General features: G+C 34.8%; 1 protein-coding gene across 6 annotated transcripts in view; it reads left to right on the top strand.

Annotated features, from left to right (window-relative positions):
- The window catches only part of Nol4 (nucleolar protein 4), a 300,071-nt gene extending 275,086 nt beyond the window's left edge, over nt 1-24,985 (top strand). For all 6 annotated transcript variants that reach the window (XM_063231787.1, XM_003474094.5, XM_003474095.5 and 3 more), the window contains one exon: nt 22,848-24,985. In XM_063231787.1, the coding sequence (XP_063087857.1) occupies nt 22,848-23,041 (194 nt within the window). In that variant the 3' untranslated portion in view covers nt 23,042-24,985. The remainder of the gene's footprint in view (nt 1-22,847) is intronic.
- The last annotated feature ends 1,674 nt before the right edge of the window (nt 24,986-26,659 follow it).

A 26,659-nucleotide genomic window follows, 5' to 3' on the forward strand; every position in this document is an offset into this window, starting at 1 on the left:
ATTATGCAAAAACCTCATAACCTTGGGTTTTAATTTGTAGTCCACTTATAATGTATCTTTTGTTGGGAGAAATATTTTATGTATCCACTGAAAATGCCTAGAAATAAAGCCAAACCTGCATTTGAAAATTTCATTAGTCTTGGTCAGCCTTTACCTATATTTTGGGAGAAATTACATTAGTGTGAAGTGAGTCCATAGTCCAGGGAATCACTTGTCTTTATGACACTGGAAGTGTGCTGGGAGCACCTTCAGGGCTAATTCTTCTGGAGTTAAAGGTTGAGGCTCTTCAGTGTGTTCTGAACTAAAGACAAGATCATTGAGCTTTATTCTGCCTGACTTGCCTTTTTGCTCAAAAGAGTGGCACCTCTGAGGGAAGGGAAAGGAAAAAGAAGCATATTTTGGAAAGAAATTAAATTTCAGATACACATGTGACTTTAAATCTAGTGAGTCTTCTCCATTATTTTTAATTCTTCTTTTTGGGGAGAAGCAAATTAGCATGAAAGATCAAGTCTGAGTCCAGAGAAGAAAAATGTGATCAAAACCTGTGGATTCTTTTAGCCTATAAATCTGGAAGTTATTTTTTAAAAAAAAATATTTTACATAAGAACTAAGAATTCATAAGATCTACTAAATCACAAAATTTGGGGAGCACGCTTTCTAGGAATTTTGACATTTTTTGTCTTCTAAATTTAAATTTTAAAAATTTTCTTATGAAATTATTAATTTGTATAACAAATGTCAGCAGCAGTAACTATCACCTATTGAATCCCTATAGTACTTCTCAGCCCTGTGAGATATGCTGTACAACTTGATGAAAATCTTTAAAACAAGGAACTTTCCCCCACCTTAAAAAGAGTCTGCACACCAACTTTTTTCTTTGTCATATAAATGAACTCTCTTTTGTGAGTCTCAGAAGGGTTGACTTTCGAATGCCCTTCCTCAAGTAAAGGAGAGGCCAGCCTTTGAACACAGGTATTCTGATACCAGAGGCTACGTTGGGAACCACTGATATAATAATCTCAATGTCTATGAAGCTAAGCACCGATCTGCTTTCTGTCTCCATATACTGCCCTATTCTGGACCTTATACAAGCTAGTGAATCATACAAGATATGGCATTTTTGTCTGGTTTCTTTCAGATAAAATAATATTTTCAAGGTTCATCTGTGTATGGTATGTATCAGTAAATCATTGTTTTTACTGTCAAGTAATATCACATTCTATGGATACGGCACATTTTATTATTTATTCATGATGGGCACTTGGGTTGTTGCTACTTTGGAGTTAGTATGAATACTACTGCCACAAACATTCATATGCAAGTTTATTTGTACCCACTGTCATTTATGTTGTGTAAACATCTAGAGGTAGCTTTATTGGGTCTTATATACAATATATTTATGTTTAATATTTTGAGGAAATGCCAAACTGAAAATGAGATATATTTCTATGTATTTCAGACTTTTGAAATACCTTCCAAGTACTATATATCTTATAATATTTATAGTATAAGTTTTGCATTACTTTTGCTAATTTGAGTGCTGCATTTTACGTTTTGATGCCATAGCAAATGGAATATTTTCCTTATTTTTAGATTCTTCAGTGCATATAAAATGTTAATGTTGTAGTCTACAACTGTGCTGAACTCATTTATTAGTACTATTAGTTTTTGAGTGGATCTCTTAGGATTTCCTCTATATAAGATAGCACTGTATCATTTGTGGATAAAAATAATTTTATTTCATCCTTTGAAATATGCATGTCATTTATATATTGTTTTTTCTAGCCCAATCACTCTGGCTAGAACCTCCAGTAGAATATTGTGTATGTGTATTGGTGGCCAACACCCTTATCTTCTTCCTGATCTTAAGGGGACTACATTTAGTCTTTCACCATTAAATATAATGCTTTGTTTCTTATTCTATGTACATGTGATTTGTTAGGCTTGGCTGCTTTATTTATTACAGGTCTACTACTATTGTTGATATTTCTCCTTGATCACAATAGGTGTTGTGGTGATCGATCCTGATTGTCCACTTGATTGACCTGAGGGCTAAGAGACTAGTAAAGCACTTTGGGTGTGTGTGCATGGGCCATGTGGCCATGACCTTGGAAACTATATCTGGTCTTTGCTCTGTAAATAGCTAAATAATTTTGGGGACCCCACGCAAAATAAAAATGTGAGGCATCTTATTTTTAAGGATCTCAAGACCCTGACAACAGAGAAATAAACAAAGCATGAGACTCTTCTGAACACAGGCTACCTTGGGAATTCATGAGCTTCACTCTCCACTTTGTTTTTCTGATTTATTCAGCAAATCACAGAGGAGCTTCTAAAAAATTGAAAAAGAAAGTCACAGGTGGGGAGACTATAATAAGATAATATTTATAAAGAATATACGCCCAAATATTTTGAGATTTGTTTTTGAGATGGGAAGAGGCCACTTTGGGGCAACTGCCAATTAAAAGTGAAACCTGAGAGGGAATCTTAAAGAAGTGTGTTATAGATTACTAAAAGGAAGCCTCTCAAAGTCTCTCTTGCCTTTCAATCTGTGCTTCTCAGAAGGACCAAAGTCGTCTTTTAAAAAACGCATATCTGATCACATCACTTCACCATTTAAATCCTGTGTTACGGGTTTTCCTCACTGTTCTGAGAGAAATAATGTGATTTATTCTTCCCTAACTTATGGTTCAGCCAATTCCAGGTTTCTTTGACCTTCTTTTCTTCTCTAACCTATAATGCCTTGTTCATCCTTTAAATTTAAGACCGCAGGCTAGGTCAAGTATAGTAATAAGCTGTCACAGCATTCTGAATGTGTCCTGTGAAGCATGCAGCATAAGAAAACACACACACACACACACACACACACACACACACACACATACACAGACACAGACACACACAAACACACTTTCAGGACCATGATATCATTCCTTAATTGTATGAGTGTGGTACTCAAAAGTCACATAGGAAATCTCATACAGATTCCTGATATTTACCTATCTGAGTGGGTTAGAAAGCAAGTTTTACAAATCTGCAGTTTGAATGTAGGTACTGTCATACCATATTGAAATTCACCTTAGCTAGAAATCTTTCCTCTCACAAAAACCTCACCATCATGTAAGGACTTGGAAAATTTTTGACAGCTATATGTTTGCTTATTTAAGGCTACTGTGAAAGAAATAGTCCTGAAAATTTAGCTGACTTTTCAAGGTCAAAGATGTTGAGTTTTGGGGCATTCAGTTCATATGGTTATTCAGTGGCTTTGGAATAAGTCAACTAAAATTAAAACAATGACATCAAAACAGTAAAATAGTGCTGGCAGATCATAGCTTTCTGCTCTAGAAAACATTTGCAAACAGATTCCAGCAACTGTAATGGTGGTAAGGGAAATGATTAACTCAACTGTTTAATGGTGATCTAGAATTTTTTTATTCGCTGAGAATCCATTTAACTAGTAACACCAGTATTATCTACTACTGGTTTAATCACAAAAAATTAATTAATTAATTAATTGCGCACACAATTTCTTTTATATGGAGGCTTTGTTCATAAATTCAAGAATTTCAAATATTTTTATTTCTTTTAAAAATGACATTCTCATTATCATTTTTTAGAATGACAGTGCTGAGGATAAAACCCAATCTTGTGCATTCTAGATAAGCACTCTACCACTGAACTACATGTCCAAAATCTACTCAAAACTGCTTTTACTATCTCTGTTGTTTCTTCACACTTAAGAACATTAAAATAGTCATTCCCCATACAGATTTGTAGTTGCAGGGGAAAAAAAAAAAAAAAGCAAAACTGCGTACATATGCATAAGGCTTGAGAGCTAGAAAGGAGGTAACAGAAGATTAGCATGAGATTAGATGCCAGCATTGTATCTGATGGCTGACAGCTCTGGTTAATTTCAGTGTGAGAATTCTTGATTTTAGGATTTGTGCATCTGCAAAGGAAGGGAGCAGCACCTTCCCAGGGGGCCAGATGAACTGACTATGCACCTGACTTAATTTATAAAGCAGAGGAGGACAATTACAATCCAAACTACTGATTGGCAAACCTGGGAATCTGACTCAAATTGGTAGCATAAGACAGAGATCAAAGACTGAAAAGAAAAAAGGTTTTTCTAGGATCTTTTAAATTAATGGTGGTAAAACCACGTGAACTCTATATATTGCTCAAGGAAAATGTGAAAACAGAAGAAAGAAAACAGACCTTAATATTTCTCTGGATTCAATATAACAAATATATTGGGTTCCTATGCTTAAATCATAATTTTAAAGAAACAAAGTTATGTAGGGCAAAACCCATGACCTCAGGAAACTTAAAATAAAAAGACATAAAATATTCTTTCCCTTGTTTAAATGTCACAGTACTTTAAAGTCTACCTCTTCTGTAAAACCTTACTCTATTTTGACATCCTTCCAATCCTATGTGTCTCTGTTCTAGCACTTATCTCATTGAACTGTGACATATATTTTCAAACATCTTTCCCTAAATAGATTTGCAGTCCTACAAATCAGAAATTTTATCTTGTATGCTATTATATTTCCCTGAATAAGAGCTAGAAGTGAGTCCTTCATTTTATTGGCTTAATAAACAAGAGATTTTAAAATAAAAATTTTGATGCCAAAAATGTTAAATGAAAAGTACAAAGACCTTTTTGTAGTTCAGGTTCTGGGTGAAAGATTTATCTTATGAAAGGCACAGGAAGACATGGGCTGTGGCTCCAGGGTAGACATATGCTTAGCATGCACAAAACCTTGGGCTTGATCCCCAGAAATGTAGAACAAAGAAACAAAAGAATCCAAGGTATGAAGAAAGATTTGGGACTTCTATGAATGCAATAGGGAGAATCCAGTTTATTCATCAGTTTATGGACCTACGGCAGTTAGAGAGTTTCATAAACTCTTGCTTAATCTTGAAAATAATAGCAAAAAAAGCTGGCCCATGCTGCAGACTTCATAGCAAGAAAAGATTCTATCTACTAATGATGCCAGGGTGCCCTCCAAATCTTTTATTAGCCAACTTCCATTTGTTTAGAGCTGGCAAGTGTCTGCACCCAACAATCCAAATTTTCAAGTTGGAACATTATCAAACTGACAGCAGTTACAATTTGTATAAAGAATTTATTCAAATTATCCGACTGAAATGAGAAGCAAGCAAGCAGCCAACCCTCCTGTTATTATCCCATCCATTTACACAGGACTTTGGACCGCTTCCTTTCTATCAGGAAGTTCCCATTGAGCTATCTCAGAGGGCAATTGTAGTTCACTGCAGTTTTCCATTGGATTTGTTAAGTCTAAATTATATGCATAATGCATAATTTTACTGCTGGTGTTTCCTCCCCACGAACTCCATGGAGCAGACTTTTCAATTTGTTTTTCAACTCTGATATGAACTGGGCTGATATACAGATGAACTCTAACAAGATTAAATTGCACTAATAATGACCATAATAACTAACATTTGTATAGCAATATCTAGTTCGCCAGAATCTTTACAGTCATTATCTTCCTTATTCTTCACTAATATTCATGGCTGTTGGCTTATACCAGGAGTATCTGAGTTTAAAGAAGCTTGACTGCAGGATTCACTGTACACTAGAGCTGCTTTACAGTGGTAGGGGTGGCTTTCCATGGGAACAGTGCCCGGGTGCTTATAATCATTCTCTGTCATTACTTCCTTTCCCTTGTTACTCTTTTACTCACTATCACTGTCTCGTCTTCCTCATTTTGCTGGCCTGGTTATTTGTAAGCAGCTATACTTATGTCAAAAAGAAGCTTTTTTGTCCATTGTAATGGATTTCTTGGACATACCTAATTCACTTAATGATTAGAACTTGAAATATCCATGTCCTCAGTAGCCATGATATGCACTCTTGTATTATATGTGATTCTCACTTCATCCTCCTGCTGCCTTTCAAGGCATTTATGTTTTTCTTCTTGTCCCCCATCATGCTGGAACTTTCCTAGCATACTGTCTCTGTCATTTTCCTCCTCTTGTTCTACCCAGAGTGTAACAGAGCTTACGAGTTCTAGTATCAACTGCAGAATACACTCAAATCTGCCTTCCTACCTAATCTTTCCCCTGAATTTTAGATTGCATATCTACTTCTTTACAAGATGACTTGATCTGGACATCACAAGGAACTTTAGGTTTAATTATCCAAAATTGAATTCTTCATCCTCACAAATACTATTGCCTATATCACGCAGGGACACCCTGCCCTGCACCTGTTATGATTTCTGCAATAACTTTACTGGTTGCCTCACTCATTTCTTGGTTAAATTTTCTTCCTGTGTTTCCCCATGATACCTTAGGGATCTCTCATAACTTAGCAAACTTGATATATGCTCCTTTCTATACTATAATATGCCCAGTTTGAGAGCAAACAAAGGGACTTTTTCTGTCATATCACCACTATCTGTAAATAACTGGATTACATTCATACTCTGTGAATGCTAATTGAATACATAAATGACGAATGAAATAATTGTTTCTATAAAGCATTATGCCTCTTTGGAGTTTCTGACAAAATTTAACTAAGCATGAATTCAGCTGAATTCAATCAGTTGAATTCAAAGATAACTCACTAAAGTTATCATTGTTTTTCTTAATACTCTGAAGAGCAAACTATTGGAGGAAGATATATATTTCATTCAAACATTTGAGAAAAATATTTTGAAATATATAAATTCTACCTTAAAATATATTCACCTTACACCGCTAATTCAGGAAAGAAATTGTTACCGTATTTACCGAGGGGCGCTAGAAAGGTACATCTTCTCCCTTTACCTTAGGACTCTTAATGAATTGTTCTGGTTTGACAGCCACATGCAAAGAAGCAGTGCAGATGTGTGAGGAGGGGACCTGCTGGATGTCTCTCTTGTAGTAAAATTACATAAGGTCTATTATATAAAACTTTGTGGATAATCACTTTGTAGAGTAGAGCCTAGAAGTGATTCACAGAAGCTAAGCAACCCCCTAAGTGAATCCAAAGGCCCTTTACACAGTGGGAAGATCTGCATGATGATGCCATTATGTAAAGAAAGGTGATTGTATGATCCAGTTATGTCAACTTAATTGGGATTATGTGGTTATTATCTCTCTGTAGACATCCAATTAAACCTGATTGACTTGTCAAAGCACATTCCGCAGCACATAGTGAAACTCTGCTTCTTTTTAAGCAGACTTTTAGACTCATGTATTATTGCTAGAATATTTTTCAAACAGGATTTGCAACTTGTGGTAGTTGTCTATTTTAGTAAGTCCTTCTCTCCAGTGAGTATTCCTTTTATGTCTTCATCGAGGTATTTTCTTACTTGAAACCCTATTCATTTATGCATCCTTATTTTGATTGTTTTCTCCTTTCAAATATAGGTTTCTGTACCATGCTGCTATCTCAATGGATATTAAAGTTGAAATCACAAAATTTTAAATTCAGCTCCTCCTTTATAAAGAGACCTGTTTCATGTGCTCACATGGCAAGCGGCTACTGTATTGAACAGTACAGGGAAGCATTTTTGTCATGATAGAAATTTCTATTAGAAAGAGCTAATTTATACTTTTATATTAACCTCTACATGATTTTGCAAAAAAATTTTTTTTACATTTATTCCACCAGATTTTTTGACATTTAGTTATGTTTATATCATTGACATCTTAATGAAAAACATATAGGGGAAAAACATAAATAAATTTAAATGATGTTTCTTAAATGGTTTTAATTCAAAGTACCTGGCTGTTAAGTAACTTTCAGTTATCTGATGGTTTGGAAATGAGTCAGTTCCTGTACAAATTATACAATACAGGAGTATTGAAAACCTCTTTGGCATTGGCTGGAATTGTTTTAAAGCTAGAAAAGAAATAAAAGAATTTTATTTTGATAAAATTTCAAATTGTATGATGTTTAGGAAAATCAAATCCAAACCCAAGATATTTGAAATGTAATGAGAGTTTTGACCCCACGTTCCTGTTGTATCTCCAGTTTTCCCACAGAATCTAGCAGCCTAGGATTCCTTTGAGAATGTCAATTACTTGTACAGCTATATACTGACATATACAGAGAATCAGAGAGGTGATGCTGTTTTGTAAATTTTTAGGATGGGAAATTACGTTAATTATTGACTAGCATTGCAAGAAGAATTATGTGAATTATCTGCAGAATCTAATGAAACATCTTTCAGCTTATCACTGAGTCTTCCTGTATTTCACTGGGTTTCTGTAGGTCACAAACCCTAGAGAAAGTCTTGAAACAGGAAGGTGGGTGGCCCTGTGTTTTCCCCCACACTGCCCAGGATATGTAATTGCTTTTATAGTTCAACATTGATCGGGCTCTGCTCGGAGCAGCTCTCTAAAAGCCTTCCTTTCTGTAAGGTAAAATGGATCTTTGTGTATCCTTAAGACCCCCTCGAGATTTCTCTACTGTGCCCAGTCACTGAAGGGAGGGAGTAAGATGACCCTGTTAGTGTGCAGGGACCTGCCTTTTGGGCCTGTGGGTAACTGCCCAGGGGCTTTTTTAGGTGACACGAGCTCATTACAGTTGGCGTGGCTGTTTTCCTTCCACTGTCTCTTTTGAACTTTGACACATCCTCTAGGGAGCTGCTAGAACAAACCAGTTACATTTCACTGCTTCGCCAGCCCTGAGCCACTCAGAATGCAGCTCTCCCAGGGAGTTCAGCACTTTCTGCTTTTGTGGGAAATCAGAAACATCACTTTCTTATGGACATTGGATTAGCCATTCTCCACGTTCCCCTTTCTCAGGTGCTGAAGGACCTTTTAGAAATGGGCTCCAGCTGCTCATTTGCCACCACCCCTTTGCCCTTAGGTGAGTCTGCGTGAATCATTCCACGACAGTAGGAATGCCAGGTGCCCCTTATTTCTCCTCTAATGTTAAAATTTTCCAACATGATTACAGCACTAATATTCCCCTTTGAGATTTCATGGCGCTAGGTAATTTTGCATGACATTTGGCTCTTGACTGACACATAAATGCCTTTGCTGAAAGCCCTTCTCCCATTCATGTACAATTTATAGAACCAGGAGAAATATATGCCTTTGGAGATGAGCCCCTACAGTACAGATTGTACCTCCTGAGTTGCTAAGTGATCCACTCCAAGACAGAATTAACAAATGATTTCAAAATTAGTATGTGACTTACCAGTATCTAGATGGTCACAAGGAGGTTAGCATGGGTAATTAAACCCATTAGTGAATGTAATCCTCTTGAGCGCTCTGATTTAATCTAAAACTAGTTCACAACTATATTGAATATAAGGATTTTTTTTCTGGTTTCTATTTCTGGAAATATATTACAAATATTACTATCTCTTTGGGAAAATAATGTAGAGATAATTATGTTGTTCTTCACCCCCTCCACCCCCTTCCACAGGTAACGTATTTCTCTATGTATTTCTGCTTTGCTTTGAACACACTCTGTAGCACAAACTGGCCTCTAACTTGCAGCAATCCTCCTGCCTCAGCTTCATGAGTGATGGGTTTACCCACATGCATCTTTATCTTGACAATGATGTGTTCTTACCAGTGTTTTCCTCAAAATACATTCATGGACATGGGTTTTCCATAATAGTCAGTAAGCTCATCTTCTGTTTATTTTCCTTGTGTTATTTCAAATCAGACATGTTTTGTACTTTAATAATACACATACCTCTTCCATATTTTCATCCTCTATGAATCTTTCTTCTTGCACCACTCTGCCTTCTATTTCTTGCAAAATATTAATACACTTTGTAAACCACTTAGTATCAGAGGTGAAAACCTGGGAGAAGAATATTAAACTTAACAGAAAGCTATCTGCCGTTTCTCTCTTCACATCAAGAAAATCTTTTGTCTAGGTAGATAAAATGATTGTCTTTCATGTTTAAATCTCTTGGTGTTTTATGGAGCAATGTAAATATTTGATAAGAAATCAGTGAAATAAGGCAGCATGTACACTCTGTCTTCAAATACAGCTTTTAAATATTTTATGTTTCCTAAATGTTTATTTTTACTTCCATCATATATTTATTGACAAATGAGATAAAAGAGTAGCTCCTCAGCATTAATACTTTATATTTCAGATAAGCCCTGCTTTCTTTCATAGTTTAGAATAATTGCAAATGGAATGTAACTATTCTAACTACACATAAAAGCTACTCCTGCTACTATTGAGTCATTTTAGTTTGACTCAATTTAAGGATAGCCTACTATTTGCTAGACTTTATCATTTATTCTTTGATAGTATTAATGTTTGTTTTTCCTATCTTTAAATTATTAGTCTAAGAGAAAAATGGATGTCTCAGAATTAACACTGCCTATACTGTTTTCACCCCTATTTCCAATAGCCCCTGTTAAAATGACCTTACCTACATACATACCATTTAAGTATCTCTTAAAATACAACTCTGTACAATTTGCTGATTCTCATTTTACAAAAAGTGAAACAGAATGATCTCTGAGAATTTAAAAAAGTAAATGGATCAGAATAAGGATTTCAAACACACTTTTTTTCCTATAAGTATATAATTTAAACACTTTCATTTATTGGATCCTATAACTGTAGTCTGTGAAGTTTACATAAATATCTACTTACTGTGATTTTTGGTAAATCTTTTGAAACATTTGAATGAAAAATACATGTCACAAGTACCTATACATTTACAAACTATTGATAGTGATGGGAATATTGGAAAATTACTGAAAGAAAGTGTCGTAATTTGTGTTTTAAATCATCTAGTGTCTTAGTTACTTTACTCATTGCTGAGACAAAATATTCAACACCCAAAGTTTCCGGAGAAAAGGTGTATTTAGCTCATAATTTGCAGAGATTACAGGTTATAATCAGGTGGCTCCTGAGGAGGAAGTTCAATGGCAGACAGAAGATAACAAAGCAACAAGGGACAAATAGGACTTTTCTATCCCTTTTGTCTTATCCAGGATTCTTAGGATGGATAGCACTCACAACCTTAATCCTAGGGCCTAGGGCCATGAATCAGTCCCAGCATAACACACTCTAGGTCCAGCCACCTGAAAATGTCCCACCTCTGACCACATGAGACTGTACATAACAGCCAGTCAGACAAATGTACAATTCTGTCCTACCTTAAGGAATTTTTGCTAAAAAAACATTTTCCAAACATAGTCAAGTTGAGTCACTATTAGATTTTTATAGTACAACTATAATATTGCTGTAATATTGTAAATATTTATTAATTTGGTAGTAAATCATTATTAACAATCCCAACTCCAGAGGGTCAGTTCTTCACTAATTAATACCTTATGAGTGCTCAGTGTTTCTATTATGGTACCATTAGCCTACGTTTTTCAGTTATTGTGAAATAAAAATCAAGTCTAATAGCTCTGGGCTTAGTGGAAAGGATGTGTTTTCAACACCCAGAAATTTGAGATAATTCACATTGTTATTAAGTATATGGGAAAAAATTCAATTTCTACTACATCTTTATTTTTATAAAGGCATCTAATTTAACTAACGTGAGTGATTATGTCAAGTATTACAAATGACTTAGAATACTATCCCTTTGGGACACTATGGGTAAATTTTCTTGAGTAATATATGTGAACATAATAGTCAAATTGATTGGACCAACGGTATCCAGACATTTTGCCAACTATTACCCTGGATGTGTCTCTGAGGATGTTTCTGGATGACATCGAAATTTGGATTGTTAGACCGAGTAAAGCCGATGGCCCTCTTTAATATAGGGGTGGGGGAGGGCTCATCTACTCCATCAAAGACCTGAATGGAACTAAATTGTGTAAGAGGGAACTTTTCCTTCTGGAGATGACTTGAGCTACAACACCAGTCTTTCTGTGCTGTAGACCTCAAATTGAAACTTGAGTTCTTCTTACACCTTGAGCCTGACATTTTTATAACTGGAAACATAGTGCAAGCTTTCCTAGTCTTTATGACTTTGGCATGCAGATTGGAACCACACCTTTGGTTGTCCTGGGTCTTCAATTCGCTGACTGCTGATCTTGAGACAAGGAAGTTTCCACCAGAAGATTGTGACCCCTGGCTATCTGAGGAGCTATTGCTGTGTGCTGTATGACTTTCTGTGTATGTGTATGTTAAGTAAGATTTCATTGTTTGAAGGTGAACACTTTATGCGTATGTTAAATAATATTTCATTGTTTGAAGGTGAACACTGTGATCAAGTCCAAATTCATTTGTAAATTTTGCTGTTTACCTGAGCTATCAGTGCTCTAACACAAGCAGAGTTTCCATTATATTTACATTCCTAAGGTGTTTTCAAAACTCTCCAGGAATAGATTGAATATATCCAGATATATTTTAAAGCTAACATAGATAAACTATGGTTTATTGATTTTGCTATCTTAAATATAATAGAATATAAAAATGTAAGAAATAAAATGAATATTCAGTCTTTCTTGAGTGTATTCTGAAGGCTTTCATCTTATTATGCCCTTACTATATATTTTTACTAATCCTTGGAAGTTTTTGGAGGTTTCAGATTTAAACAGAAGTCAGAAAAGCACCCAATCACCTTTGTCATGTTTCGACAAATAATAAACGGACACATTGTTGTCTTTTTCCTCTGGTTCTACGGATGCTTTTTGTTACTTAAATATAAATGTATGAAAGCATATACATAAAAATTTAAATAATAAATTAATCTTTATGCCCTTGTTGCAAGGATAACGCCCTCAGGTTATTGTATGGTTTATCACAATTAGTTACATCTCTAGAAAATACTAAGTGTGAAGTTTGGATGGAAAGATCATGTGCTAAATGAATTCAGGTGATTAGCAATGCTGAGAACCAAAATTTAACAAATGCACTAGAGGAAGTCTGGGAAGGCAACATAGCAAATAACTGCACTTTCAGTTGAAATCTCACTGAGATAAGAATAAAAATATGAGCTGCTGAAGGGTAGTTTTTCTCTTTGGTTTTTTCTTTTTTCCCCTGGGGAGCATTTAGATAATAAGAAAGAAATAAAACACAAACAGAAAAAGATAATGAAGAAAAAAAGATGAAATAGAGGAAAATGCGGAGGATAAATTTGTTTTTATTCATTAAATTAATGTTTCATTTTATAATTTTGAGTGTTTGAAGGCATTTCCAGGAGATCGGATTTTCCAACTGTTTAACAACTCAACTGAATTTATTTCAAGATAATCATGAAATTTTTAATGTGTAAGAAATTGGTATTTCCTATCTTCTATGAAATTAAACTTTAAACCATTCAACTGCCCCCAAATCAGACTTGGAAGCTATCATGATAGAGATTTAATTTAACTTTAAGTGCTATGTATAAGCCTCGATTTGCTAGAGATGTGACTTGCAGTATTGGGGGTTGGTGGGTGTTTGTATGTCTCTCTTTGCTCTGCTGAATAATCTTTTAAACAGTTTCTTGGCCTGACATTGATATCTTGCTTTTTATGTCTTCTTAAATATCTATAATATATATATATATATATATATATATATATATATATAATAGATATATAAATATCTATAATATAATCTATAATATATATTAGTAATTTGTCACATACTTTCCAGGGGAGAAAAGCCTATTCTTTGATAGTCTACTGTTGTTTTACTTGTATTCATGGAAGAGAGAATTTAATAATGTTGAGAAAAATTAAATACTTGGAAGCACAAACAAAAGAGGCTTATAGTTAGACCTACATATAATAAATGAGTTGAAAATGAGTTCAGGTTGACATAGACTACAGAGGAATCACGTAGTTCCCAAATGCAGTGTAGCATCTGACAGTTTCTCTCACAAAAGGTGAGTTCTCTGAAAATGGAGTGATTCCAAGTCTTACCCTGAGACCTCACAAAACATAATATTGCAGAAATGCCAAAAGAACGTTTGTTGGTGTCTGTATTGCTAATTGGTCAGTAATCGGGGTTAAAACAAGGCTCTGGAGCATTAAAGATTAATGAAAGTAATGGTTCCACAGAAAGTAACAATTATATAAATAATATGTGCTTCAATGACTTGCTTTAAAATTTAGAAAAAGGAAAATTAACAAAATTACATAGAGAAATTGATATATTTACCTTCATAGCCAAAGACTTTAAAAATACATCTTGGAAAGCAAAGGAAGAGAAAGGAAAGGGAAGGGAAGGGAAGGGAAGGGCAGGAAGGGAAGGGAAGCAAAGGAGGGGAGAGGAGGGAAGCATGTGGATTGGAAAAAAATAATTAAAACTTTATGGGCCGCACGGAAAATACTTCCCAGAATCAATAACTGGGATCACCTCTTATTAAAAAATTTCTGCATGTCAAAAGAAATCTCCAGCATAGTGAAAAGAAAACCCACAAACTGGGACAAAATTTAGTGAATTGTCCCTCAGACAAAGGACTTCTGTCTAAAACATATAAAGCATTAAAAAAAAAATCAGACTCCCAAAATTCAAAGATCCAGTCCAAAAATGAGCATTTGAGATGAATACACAATTCTCAGGTGAAAAAATACAAATGACAAATTAAGTACATGAAAAATGTTCATCATCATTACTCATTAGAGAAATGCAAATTAAAACCACACTGAAACTCCATCTCACTCCTGAAAGAATGGCCAGGATCAAGAAAACCACCAACAACAAATGCTGGAGAGGCTGTGGGGAAAAAGGAACTCTCCTGCACTGTTGGTGGGAGTGTAGACTGGTGCAACCATTGTGGAGGTCAGTCTGGAGATTTCTTAAAAAGCTGAGTTTGGAAGTCCCATTTGTTCCAGTTATTTCACTTCTAGTCATATTCCCAAAAGAACTGAACACATCATACCACAGTGATATATGTGCACCCATGTTTACAGCAGCACAATTTGTAATAGCCAGTTCTTGGAAACAACCTAAGTGTCCATCAACTGAGGAATGGATAAAAAAGATGTGGTACTTTTATGCCATGGAGTACTACTCAGCTATAAAGAATGATCACATTGAGATATTTATAAATAAATGGCCGCAGCTTGAGACCATATTCATAAGCGAAATAAATCAAACTCACCTGTATAAATACTGAATAGTTTCCCTCATGTAAGAAATGGTAAGTGATCTGGCCCACGGATCAATCCGTGGGGTGTACCTGGAGGGGGAACAGGGATGAAATAGAAACAGGGGCGAGACAAAGAGAGATGGAAGCAAGTTGAGGAGTCCAATCAAGCCTCGTTTATTCAGAAAGTGATCACATCTTTTATAGTCCAAGGGCGGGCTGGTGGGACAGGAAGAGGCTATGGGGATGAATACAACAGGGTTATTGTCACATCCGGGTATATAACATAAGCAGGAGAGGATTATGGTTAATGTAGGCAGGTGCATCATATGCCCATAGGAGAGAGGTGGGAAGGCAGTGATGGGGTGGTCGTGCTGCTCCCTACAGGTAAGAATACATAAAAGTATGTGGTAATCATGATTCCCTATTATATTGCTTTGAAGCCTTATAATGTTTTCATTCATTAGTTGAAATGGTTTTATTCAGGGTTGTTTGATTTTATTGTCTGTGATGGTATGAACAGCTATTTTGAAGAAAACAAGACACTATAATAGCTAGTGATGATTTAATACCATCTCGTTTTGAAGTCCCACCAAGCTTTTGTTCTTCTGTCTCCATCGGTTTTATCACGCTGTATCTTATTGGATTTTATTACATGTGATAGTATAAACAAAATTATTTTATAGACAAGGAGATAATACAGTAACCATTGTTTGTTTTCTGTTAGTTGGTTCTGAATACCCTGTAATACTTTCATTCCCTTGAATGGTTTTACATTGTCTTGTTATGTTTGATGCTATAGTATATGAAATTATTCTCAAATATTTCAAGGAAAGAGACACTATGGTAACTACTGTTATATCGCTTTGTCTTGTGGTGAAACACTATGTTGCTTAAATTGTTCTGTTCTGACCTGTATTATTATGTCCTCTTTTATCTTAATCTTTAAAAAAACCTGTATGGTATGTCTAGAAACTGAGATCCAATAATCTAATAATGTGTGTTTTTTTTTAGATTCGGCATATAGCAATAGCCAAAGAATCAACAGCCTTATACATTGTGTTTAGAAGTATTCATAATTGATGATTTTGGAAGCACTACATATTAAATGAAATTAATGTAATATTGTCATATAAATTAAAGAGCAAATGATTTTTGAGTTTTTTAACTTGACAAAAGAATTGTCCAGGTTTGTAGAGTATACTGTGATATTTAATACATATATATATGTATTATATATGTATATATGTATATATATATGTATTATATATGTATATATGTGTGTGTATATATATATATATACTATATAATGATCAAACTGAGGCGTTATCATTTCTTTTTGTTTGAGATAATCATCTAACTCTATATAGAAACAAAACAGAGATAACAAAAGACAGTCAGTGAGAAAAATTAACTAAATAAGAAACAGAGAAGCAATAAGAAAGACCTACAAAATCAAAAGCAGAAAAAATATCAAAAGCAGAAACTCTGAAAGGTCTTTAGAAAGATCTGTGACAATGACCAAAAGAAAGAAAACATGAAATTAAGAATGAAGAAGAAAGATCAAATTTTATAGTCAAACACTTATTCTTAAGTCATTCTACTGGAAATATACTGTTTGACAAATGTATCAGCGGTCAATATAAACTCAAAAACAATAAATACATCAAATGAAGATATAGCCATTAAATAAATGTGGTCAGTATTGTGAAAATATGTTCCTTGAAAATAGCTGATGGTTTTACAAACGATTTTTATCAAAACTACAGTGACTAGATAATCTTAATTCTATACTGATCCTAGGAGGTGAAAAAGAAATAAAAATGAATGAGCCACCCTCATTCTATGCCAGTGTAATTCTAGCTTTGGGAAGAGGATTATAAAGACAAATTATATTACAATTAGACTTGTGAATATAAATGCAGCTCATTAGCTTTTTATCTATTAATTTTTAGTTAATGTGATACTTTAGATTTTTTAAGTCCATTAACACATATTTACTTATCACGTGAAAGGAATTAATTTTTATTGGCCCTCTGGTGAAATTCAGGTATTTCACTGGACATTTTATATACATTAGCTAATTTAGCTAAAATGTTGAAGTTTTCATTTTTTAATCTTTCACAGGAAAGTATTAAATTTATCATTAATAAAAACCCCTTTTAAGCATCTTGTCATGAAAAACAAGAAATGAAATTTAGCAGGCTGGGTGTATACCATATACCAGAGCTCTTGCCTACTGGTGAGATCTTGAGTTCAATATCTAGCACTGGAGAGAGAGAGAGAGAGTGAGAGAGAGAGAGAGAGAGAGAGAGAGAGAGAGAGAGAGAGAGAAAGTAAAAAAGGAAGAAACAGAAGGATTATCCTGCAGCCAAAGTGAATTTCCAAGTGGCTTATGAGACAATCAAGGAAGTCACTTTACTTATAGAAAGAAATTTTTATTAACCTGATGAATCAGGCACAGTGGTAGTTTTGTAATCCTAACACTTGGGAGGATGAGGTAGGATGATGTCCGTGAGTTTAGGACAATTTGAGCTACAATGTGAGTTCAAGGCCAGTCAGACTACAAAGTGAAACCCTATTTAAAAAAAATAAAATAAAAAGTATTTTAAACCTGTTAGTAATACGGTGAGAACAGACTCAAAGTTTTGTGAAAAATGAGATACTAGGATTGTCAATCAATAGTCAATTTAAAAAGTAAAGCAACTAATTTCAAAAGAATTTTTTGTCTTTTGAAGAGTGACAGTGTTACTAAAACTTCTCTGTTGTTTATGCAAGGGGTTAGTGCCTTTAAAGTGATCAAAGCATTAGCCTCTGTGGATTGTCTGGAGGAGTTATAACTGAGAATAATTAAAAAATTGGGAAAAAACTAATTCAGTATAATCTAACGTCAAATATGCTAAGATGTGTGAATCACAGTAGCTATCAGCAGGACCATTATGGAATACATTTGATTTTTCCATGTATTTAAACTTTATTTAATGTTATCAATTTAGTCCTCTCTGGTTTCATGAGATATTGTCAGAAACAGAATTTCAATATCCTGACTTTCCTACCACACAGCACCTTGATGTGTCATGATAAAATTTTTAGAAAATTTGTTCAGAACAAAGCTATCATTGAAAATTTCCTGAACAAGAAGAGCTCTCAGCATAATTACTACACACTAAATGGATTGGAAGTTACTGTTTGCTGCAGAATTGGCAATGTTTCTTGATCAATCTAATCTAAAATTATAAGGCAAAACAATTTGATGGTGACCAATATTGTTCGGATCATAAGTAATGGCAAGTTACATTATGAACTGTCTCTACCATCAAAACTTCATAAAATGAAGCAATCGTTCCTGGATATATTTATTGAGCACATACTACAGGCCCCAGAGCACATACTACAGAGGGAATTCTATCTCTTAACTTCCTTTTACTTTTCGGTAAGGAGTTTCTACCTTAATCTGCAATTGGAAATAATTAATCTTCAGTATATTAACCTGCTAAAAGAAATTTTCAACAGAAGACTCATACAATTTTACAAATGCCTTCCAAATAATAAATATGTTCACTGAAAATCATATGCTTGTGACCAGACATCTCTATTTGGAATTAATTTTCTGCATAAAGAGACAGTTACACGGTTGAAACACATAAAGTCACAATACAGATTTGCATTAAAGGATGAACATTGGCAACTGATTTTGATGAAAGGAAATGCTAACTCTAAACCCCCATTAAGCAAACCATTTGTTCATCCCCTCCAAGAAAAGAACTTTGTAGCATTATTTTCTTCTTTCATAGATCTTTTCTCCATTAAAAATTTGTATAAATCCTCCCTTCCTGGAAATTGAACCCAAGGCCTTCACACTAAGCTGAATACATCCCCAGGCCTTTTCTATTTTTTATTTTGAATCAGTGTCTTACCAAGTCACTAAGTTGCTTAGACTGGCTCCAGTTTATGATCCTCTTGCTTCATCCTCCCAGAGCGCCAAGATTACTGGCATGCACCACTGTGACTGGCTATGTTTGCTCTCTCTTTTTATGTAAGTCCCTACATAATATGTGCAGTTGTGCCTTGGCCTACAATACCTGAGATAAGGTCTGCTTTTACTATCTTTAATATTTACTAATTTTCTTTTGAAAGTTTGCTAACTGTATTAAAGCACGAGTCTGAAAATGTTGTTAATTTAATTTAAATTGCTCAATGAATTTTCAGGTATCCATATATTACAATCATACTTGAATTAGTTATATTCAAGCCACTGTGTTCTATGTCTGGCTAGTTTTCTTTTAACTGTCATTAGGTGTTATTAATGACATCATTTCAAGCTTGGCTGTAGAAAAAACTCTAGCACTTCTTAGCCGTTTACATATATTCTTTGCACACTTTGTGCCAGACATCAACATAGATACCTAAAGCAATATGTTAAATAAGATGTAAATGAAGCATCTCTTTATAATATTTGAATTTTGGAGAGGGTGATTTGAATTCTTACCCTCAGTATAAATTCTGATTCATAAAAGGAGTTACCAGTCTCTTTAAAAATAGAATTTATACCATAGCATGCAAACAAAACTTTGTCCTAAGCGGGTCCTATTATCTAAAATATGGCTACAAAAATGAATTTTTGAAAAAAAATAGGACAAAAAATTTACCATAAGTAGAGAGAAAACATTTCACTGATGATTTAACTTGGAAAACAAAATTGAGAAACACAAATATATATTTTCATTTAACCAATGCTTAACTTAAATGTGCCCAACCCTTTAAAAATTGAATCCAGGTTTCATTCTGATGCATAGGTCTTAATTTTTTTAATATTATATGCTAGCATAAATTATCTTTTAACCTCTCATTCAACATTCAGAATGATTATAAAAATTAGTCTGTGTAGCTTGGATAAAAATGTAGGTGCTTATATAACAAGTGTCTTATCAGGCAAGTATCTTAGTCACTTTCTTATTACTGGGACAAAATACCCAATACCCACAAGTTAAAGAAGGAAAGCTCACGCTGTTAGAGGTTCAGTCCATGGTCAGATGACTCCAAAGCAGGGGCACAGCAGAGGAGAAACAGTCCATGGCAGGGCAGTCAGGAAGCAGCAGCAGCAGCAGCAGCAGACAACAAACAGCCAGTCTCTCTTTGCCTGTTGTCCCATTCAGGCTACAAGCCGTTTAGGTGGTGCCACCCACAGCCTGGGTGGGCCTTCCCAATATCCACACCCAGAACATTGCTAAAGCACTCTCTGGACTGATTTACTTATCATGCCCATAATCCATGTTCAAGCACCCTAGATCCAGCCACCTCCATAAAGCCCCAGCTGTGAGTATATGAGGATTAGGGGAAATATCTAGGTGCAATTTGGTGCATAACACCAAATTTTATGCAAGTGTGCCTTAACATTGATACTGAAATCATTTTGTTTGGAAGCATTTTTTTGATGATATTATCACTGGCCACTCTCTTGCTAATGTTCCAAGCTTTCATAGCCATTCTTCTCAGTGGCCTTGTTTCCAAAAATATTTCTCTGGATTCATTAAATCTAGCATGTTCATCAAAGTTTAATTTTACTTTACAATTGATTTGTATTCTAATTAATTCATTTTGTTGTTTTGAGTTAGTTAAGCCAAATCAGTCAAGTATGATATTAACTCAGTGAGGCAGAAAAGAATGCTAGTGACAATCAGAGCTTTTAGAGTGAATAGTCACAAATTAAATGATTTGTGTATTTGTGAATATTTTTGATTGATGGATTGATGAATTGATTTTCACTTCCCTCTCCAACTACGCAACATTGAACTTTGAATAATAAATATTTAGCAAAAAGGATACCTTGTAGTTTAAATTATACACAATTCTGGTCCCAAGATCCAAAAGAAACCAAAAGTAATAAATTCACCTTTTCTTCCAGAGAAGATAAAAATAGCAGAGCTGCCTAAAATCTGCATATGCTAATCAACATTTGAAAGAAAGCAGGAGCTGTGTCTAGGTTTGTTGGAATCCTGAGCCAGAGGTCCGGAGCCATGCTTACAACTGTAGCCTGAGAATCAAGTCAGCTTCCTTTACTCCCAAAAGAACTAGAACCCTGGTTTTCAATCTTTTCTCAATTCCAGTTTAAACTGCCATTCAATAACCAGGATTGCTATCAAAATCACAAATTTTGCACCTCTTCATAAAATCGTGCTAATTGGCAAGTCAACACTAAACATCTACATACTGGAAGAAAATTTTTCATAAATATTTGTATTGTCACTGGCTTCTAAAATGGGAAAAAACAAAACAAAATTTAATGTGTGTTCATCCAGAGGCCAGAACACCTGCTATACCATGAGGCTTTGTAAAAATCAACTGAGATCTTTTGAAATATATTAGGCAATATTAATGATTTACTTGAACATGGATTCAGTAATTCCTTTTTGCCAGTGTGAAATCCCCATATGCTCTTAGTTTGTCATGTCAATAGCATGATTTTGTAAATAGCAGAGCAAATGGAAGATAACTCGTGCTAAAAAAATCAAAGCATTGAAAGGCCACTACAGAAGTGGAAATCACTTTCTCTCAGGTGTCAGAGTTCTTGTGTGCCAGTGTTGTCTCTCCTCTAATTAAATTCCAAGAGAAGCTATTTCCCTCCTTTGGGACATCTGCCTCCTTCTGGGTAGAGAGTTGAGGGACTTGAGTCTTGACCTGTTCCACCCTGCCTCAAGGAGTACCAGAAAAGACGGTAACATCTCCTGTTTTAGTTCAAAGAATAAAAAGCAGTGTCTGAAATGTTACACATATTTAGGGAAAAAATATAAATCATGCATAAATCATGAAATCATTACAGTCTGGGAATATGTGATTAGTTATATGTTTAGTAACATTTATCAAGAATTTTTAAGGTAACACATGTTTACAAATTTAATAATTGTACCAAATACTTAATGAAAGGTGAGAATTACAAAAATGATCACTTTATGTGATAATCCAATCAAAAATCTAAAAGTGATTGATCTGAAGAATCATCTCAACACAAATCTAAGATTTTTAAATAACTGTTAATTTTTCTTAATTTTTAATAAAAATTTATAAATTCTCCAAAAGTAGAAATACCAGACTTGGTTTCAATACAGTATAAATTTAAAAAGTTTGGGTAATGTGTCTTAGGTAACTACAAAGGATAGTTTAACAATGCATAAAACAGGATTCTAAATGCTTATAGTTTCTCTATAGTGTTATTTGCAATAACTGTTCGCTTTTTTACCCTTCTAAAGAAACTTTCAATCCACTATGTGCACAGTTTTTTTTTAATATTCATCACCCTAGTGTAAAATAACACCACCTTGCAGTGAAACATTAGTAAAGTCCTTATGCTATCACTTAAAAATTATGTGACTCTAAACATGTTGTCAAAGTGCCCCAGTCCTTTTGACATTGAGTCTATACTAAAGAGTCATGAGAATCACAATCTGAGATGTTTTGAAAATTCTGAATTGGTGAGATTTAAAATGTCTATTAACAAATGCAGCAAAAAAATTTTTGTGTGTGTGATTTCCATCATTTTATGCTGGCATGGAGAAGCTTCTGCAAAGCAGAAGATTGACTGAAAATTCAATTTTCTAAAGAGCACACAAAGTCCATTGCTATTTATATATAATAAGAAGTGATTGCTAGAGGCTGTGCAAAGCACCTGTAAAAATTTCCCCTGCCACTTATATAGCATCTTGCTGTTTAGTCTCCTAAGGACAGATGAATTTCATTAAAGACATCGTTAGCTTCTCATGAAAGAATTCATGAATTAATTTGACAGTAGCTGGTGAGTGCTCATGTCCAAGGTGTTAGAACAAATATTATCCATATCTAATCCTGTGTTTTCTTTTTTCTTAGGACCCACCGATCTCAGCATGAAGAGGCAGTTGGCGACTAGCTCGGGATCGTCTAGCAGTTCAAGCTCCAGACCCCAGCTGAGTCCAACTGAAATCAATGCTGTGAGACAGCTTGTTGCAGGATATCGAGAATCAGCTGCATTTTTATTGCGTTCTGCAGATGAACTGGAAAATCTCATTTTGCAACAGAACTGAGTCAAATGATGACCGTATTCACTGAGTTATAAATTTGCAGTTTCCACTAATGACATTTTGATTTCCCAGCAGAGCTACTTCTGGTCCTACTGCACAATCTTTTAAGAGAAATACTTCCATTTGCCACATTGTCTCTGATCCATAAAGTGATGTGTTAAGGTGCTTCAAAGGAACTCTGACCTCTGAAGTACTTGCGATACTTAATTGTGCCCAGCCCATTGCTTTTTGTTTTAGTGTGTCAGCATAAATATCATGGGCAAACAAGGCTGCGTATTCTTAACTCAAGGATAAAACCGAAGAAGCTTGTGGTATTAAAAAATAGTTCAAGATCCAACTGAAACATTAGTGGAATTTGCTACTGACTCATTGGACTGAAATCTGAATTACCTGGTTTAAAAAAAAAAAGCCAAATTATTGTTGCTACAGAATATAACAACCATGAAAAGGATCTTGTATTTTAAAAAAATATGTAATTTTTATAGAAAGAAAACTTGTTTTTCATTCAGAATTGTCATTTTTACTTTGGTAAATTTTTCATAGGTCCTAAAAGAAAACTGTTTTGAGAAACTACTGTAAGTACTTTTTCCACATCCCTTTGCCTTCTCCTCTTTCCAAATTCTTTCTACAAAAAAATAACACTTGATGCTGGAAAAACCCTTGCCTCCGTTCTTTAAATCGTCACATCAGGAACTACTTCCAAGAGAAGCCTGCGATTCTGCACTAATACTGGTCTCAAAAAAAAAAAAAAAAAAAAAAAGTCCACTCCATATTGCAGCTTTACCATAGCAGTTTTCATCACAGGATATTTTTAATGTTCACGCTGAAAAAAATCCCCACTTTGGTTCCTTTAGAGCTGCTCACTCCTGATTGCCGCTGCTGTCTTACAAGCATCCCTCTAGCAGCAATTGGATGTAGATGACTGAATGTTAAGACATTGCAAGTGACAATCTGAAAATTTGCACTCTTGCGTGTAGTTTTTCTTTTCATTTTTCTCTTTCAGAAATATTTCCAAAAAGACCGTTATGTCTTCTGGTACGATTTGTATAATTTGCAATTTTAGCTAAAAATGAAGAACTCTCAGCAGATGCAGCTGCAACTTTCAATGAACTCTTCCCTCCTTTCTCCATCCTTTGCCCTTCTTTCTTCTTTTCCAGTGTTGGGTACACATGAGTGGTGTTTTCTTTGTGCACTGAGGCAAGCCTATTTTAAAATATTTAGGAAGAAGTACTTTAGTTCATACTTCTTGTATAATTATTTATTTTGGTCGATGAGCTTTGGTTGGATTACAAATTTTTTGTGCATTCCTGAATTTGCCTTATTTCATGTAAAATTTATGTCATTCAGTTTTTGACCATGAGTTGAAGGCATCAGTGATATTTCTTATCTACTTGTTACATATAGTTTTTCAAGTAATGACTGTGATTGTGACCAAGTAATGTGCACTTTTTCTTGTAACTGTGGACATTGCTATGCTTTTTTTCTTCTAGTGTTTCTAGAATTACTATTCCTTACAGTTATGTAAACAAAAAATTCAAAAACAAAAAAAGAACTTTTGTGATACTGTTGGTGAATATAATGTGAAAATCTTATTGAAATATGAGTATTTTGGAAATACATAGATGCACAAACATCTTTTAAGGTGTGGATTTAGAGTTTGCTTATTTAAATGAAAAATCAAAAATTGAGGGCTGGTATAATTTTCTGTTTTGTTTTGTTTTAATAAACAGATTTCTGTGTTAAACAATGATTGTGAAACCTTATAAACTTTCTGAATAATATGATAGTTAATTTTTAATGGTTTAAAATTTGAAATGCTATTTTGTGCAAACAATGAGCAGATTGGAGACTTCAAACTTATTTCTCCAAGATTCCCTAGAGCCTCCACATTCAGTCTAACAAATTACTTATTATTCTAAGAAAGAGTAAAGAAAATTAGTCTCCCAATGTTACTTCATGTGATTCTTTAAATCTAATTTAAGAATGTATTTGTTATCTTTTATTCCTCGTGTTTTCAGGAGTAACCTAGTTATTTCCATTCTTCCTGACTTAAAGAGAAGCTTGCATTGTTTTTAAAAGTACCTGTATTTTACTTGGGAGGGAGTTGGAATAGTATTTAAAGCCTTTGACATAATTTCCATCTCATAAATTAACATGCAAGCTTGAGTTTATTATACAGATCATAATACTTAAACATGGTAAGGAAGCAAATGGAATACAGCAGATAAATTCCAGCAAAGCGCTCTGTTTCATTCCATTTTATCTCCATTGTAACTCCCTAAGCTATTCACGGAGGGCCAAATTCCTCAACGTCTTTTGGTTCTTCTACTTTGATCTGAAAGAATGATGGCCCTGATACTCTCATTTCCCTGAGAGAGCACAGAGGTCAAAATGAAATACCAATTTTCCCTTTCCTTTGTGACCTGGACTCGAAGAACAGCCTGATCTTATTTTACACTCTGTCATAGAAGCACAAAGGCATCACAGCTGTCTGTAAATACTTCAGAGAAACTGAGTGAAGATTCATATTCTCATTGAAAAGGGGCAATGGAAATCTGTCATTGACAGAAGAGCCAGAAGTTTCTGTCCCTTCAGCCAGTTTCTTGTTATGTATAGTATTTCTTTACCATATTAGAAAGTATTCTTTGAAATAGTCATATAGGATGCAAGCAGTCACTGGAAACTTCTTACATGGTGTAGCTCAATAAAAAAAATGCTAGTTAAAAAGGATGTAAGGTTAATGGTAGCCACAGAACGTTGGTTACTTATACAAAGAAAGGCATTCTGATTCCTTTACTTCTGAAGATAACCTTACGATATTGACAGTTTCTTTCCATTCTACAAAATGGGCTCAGAAAGAGCCTGCAATTGAGCAATTTAAGGAGACTTGTCTCAATTTTTTTTAAAGGCTAGGGATGGAGCACAATGAATAGGACCTCAGTTTAGTACCTAGTACTGCAGAAAAATGAAAGGAGAGAGAGAAACAGAGAAATAGAGAGGGGAGAGGGAAGGGGAGGGAGGAAGAAAGGAGGGTAGTGGAGGGGTGGGAAGAGGCCAGTAAGACACAGGAGGGAGGAGGGAGGCAAGGGGAGGAGAGAGGGAGCAGGGGACAGGACAGGAGAGAGGAGGAGAGGGGAGGGATAAGAGGAAAGGGGAGAGGAGGAGAGGAAAGGATAGGAGGAGAGGGGAGAGGATGGCAGGGGAGAAGAGAGGAGAGCAGAGGAGAGGAGGGAAGGGGAGGGGAGAGACAGGAGGGGAGGGGAGAGGAGGGGAAGGAATAAGAAGAAGACTTTGTGGAAACTGCAGAGACAGTGAGAGTGGAAGCTTCATTTGAACCCAAACACACCTGATGCCTCTCCCTACTGGTTATATCATCTGCTGTTTCCCAGGTACAGAATCATCGCATCCTGGGCTATGACTCGGATACAGGCTTTTATACTAAATTTTAGCAGTTTTATTTATGAAAATATATCACAGTTACTTATTAAAATAGTTAACTAAACACAGAGATAATCGGTTATGAAGTTTTAATTTCCTCCAAGTTATTTTCTCTGCAAATAAAAAAAGCAACAATAAAACTCACCACTAATGAAAATCAAATACTCATAGCATGACGGGAGA

This window comes from Cavia porcellus, unplaced genomic scaffold (genome assembly GCF_034190915.1).
Source record: "Cavia porcellus strain 051 isolate PalLab524CR breed Dunkin Hartley unplaced genomic scaffold, mCavPor4.1 scaffold_20, whole genome shotgun sequence".
NCBI lineage: Eukaryota > Metazoa > Chordata > Mammalia > Rodentia > Caviidae > Cavia > Cavia porcellus.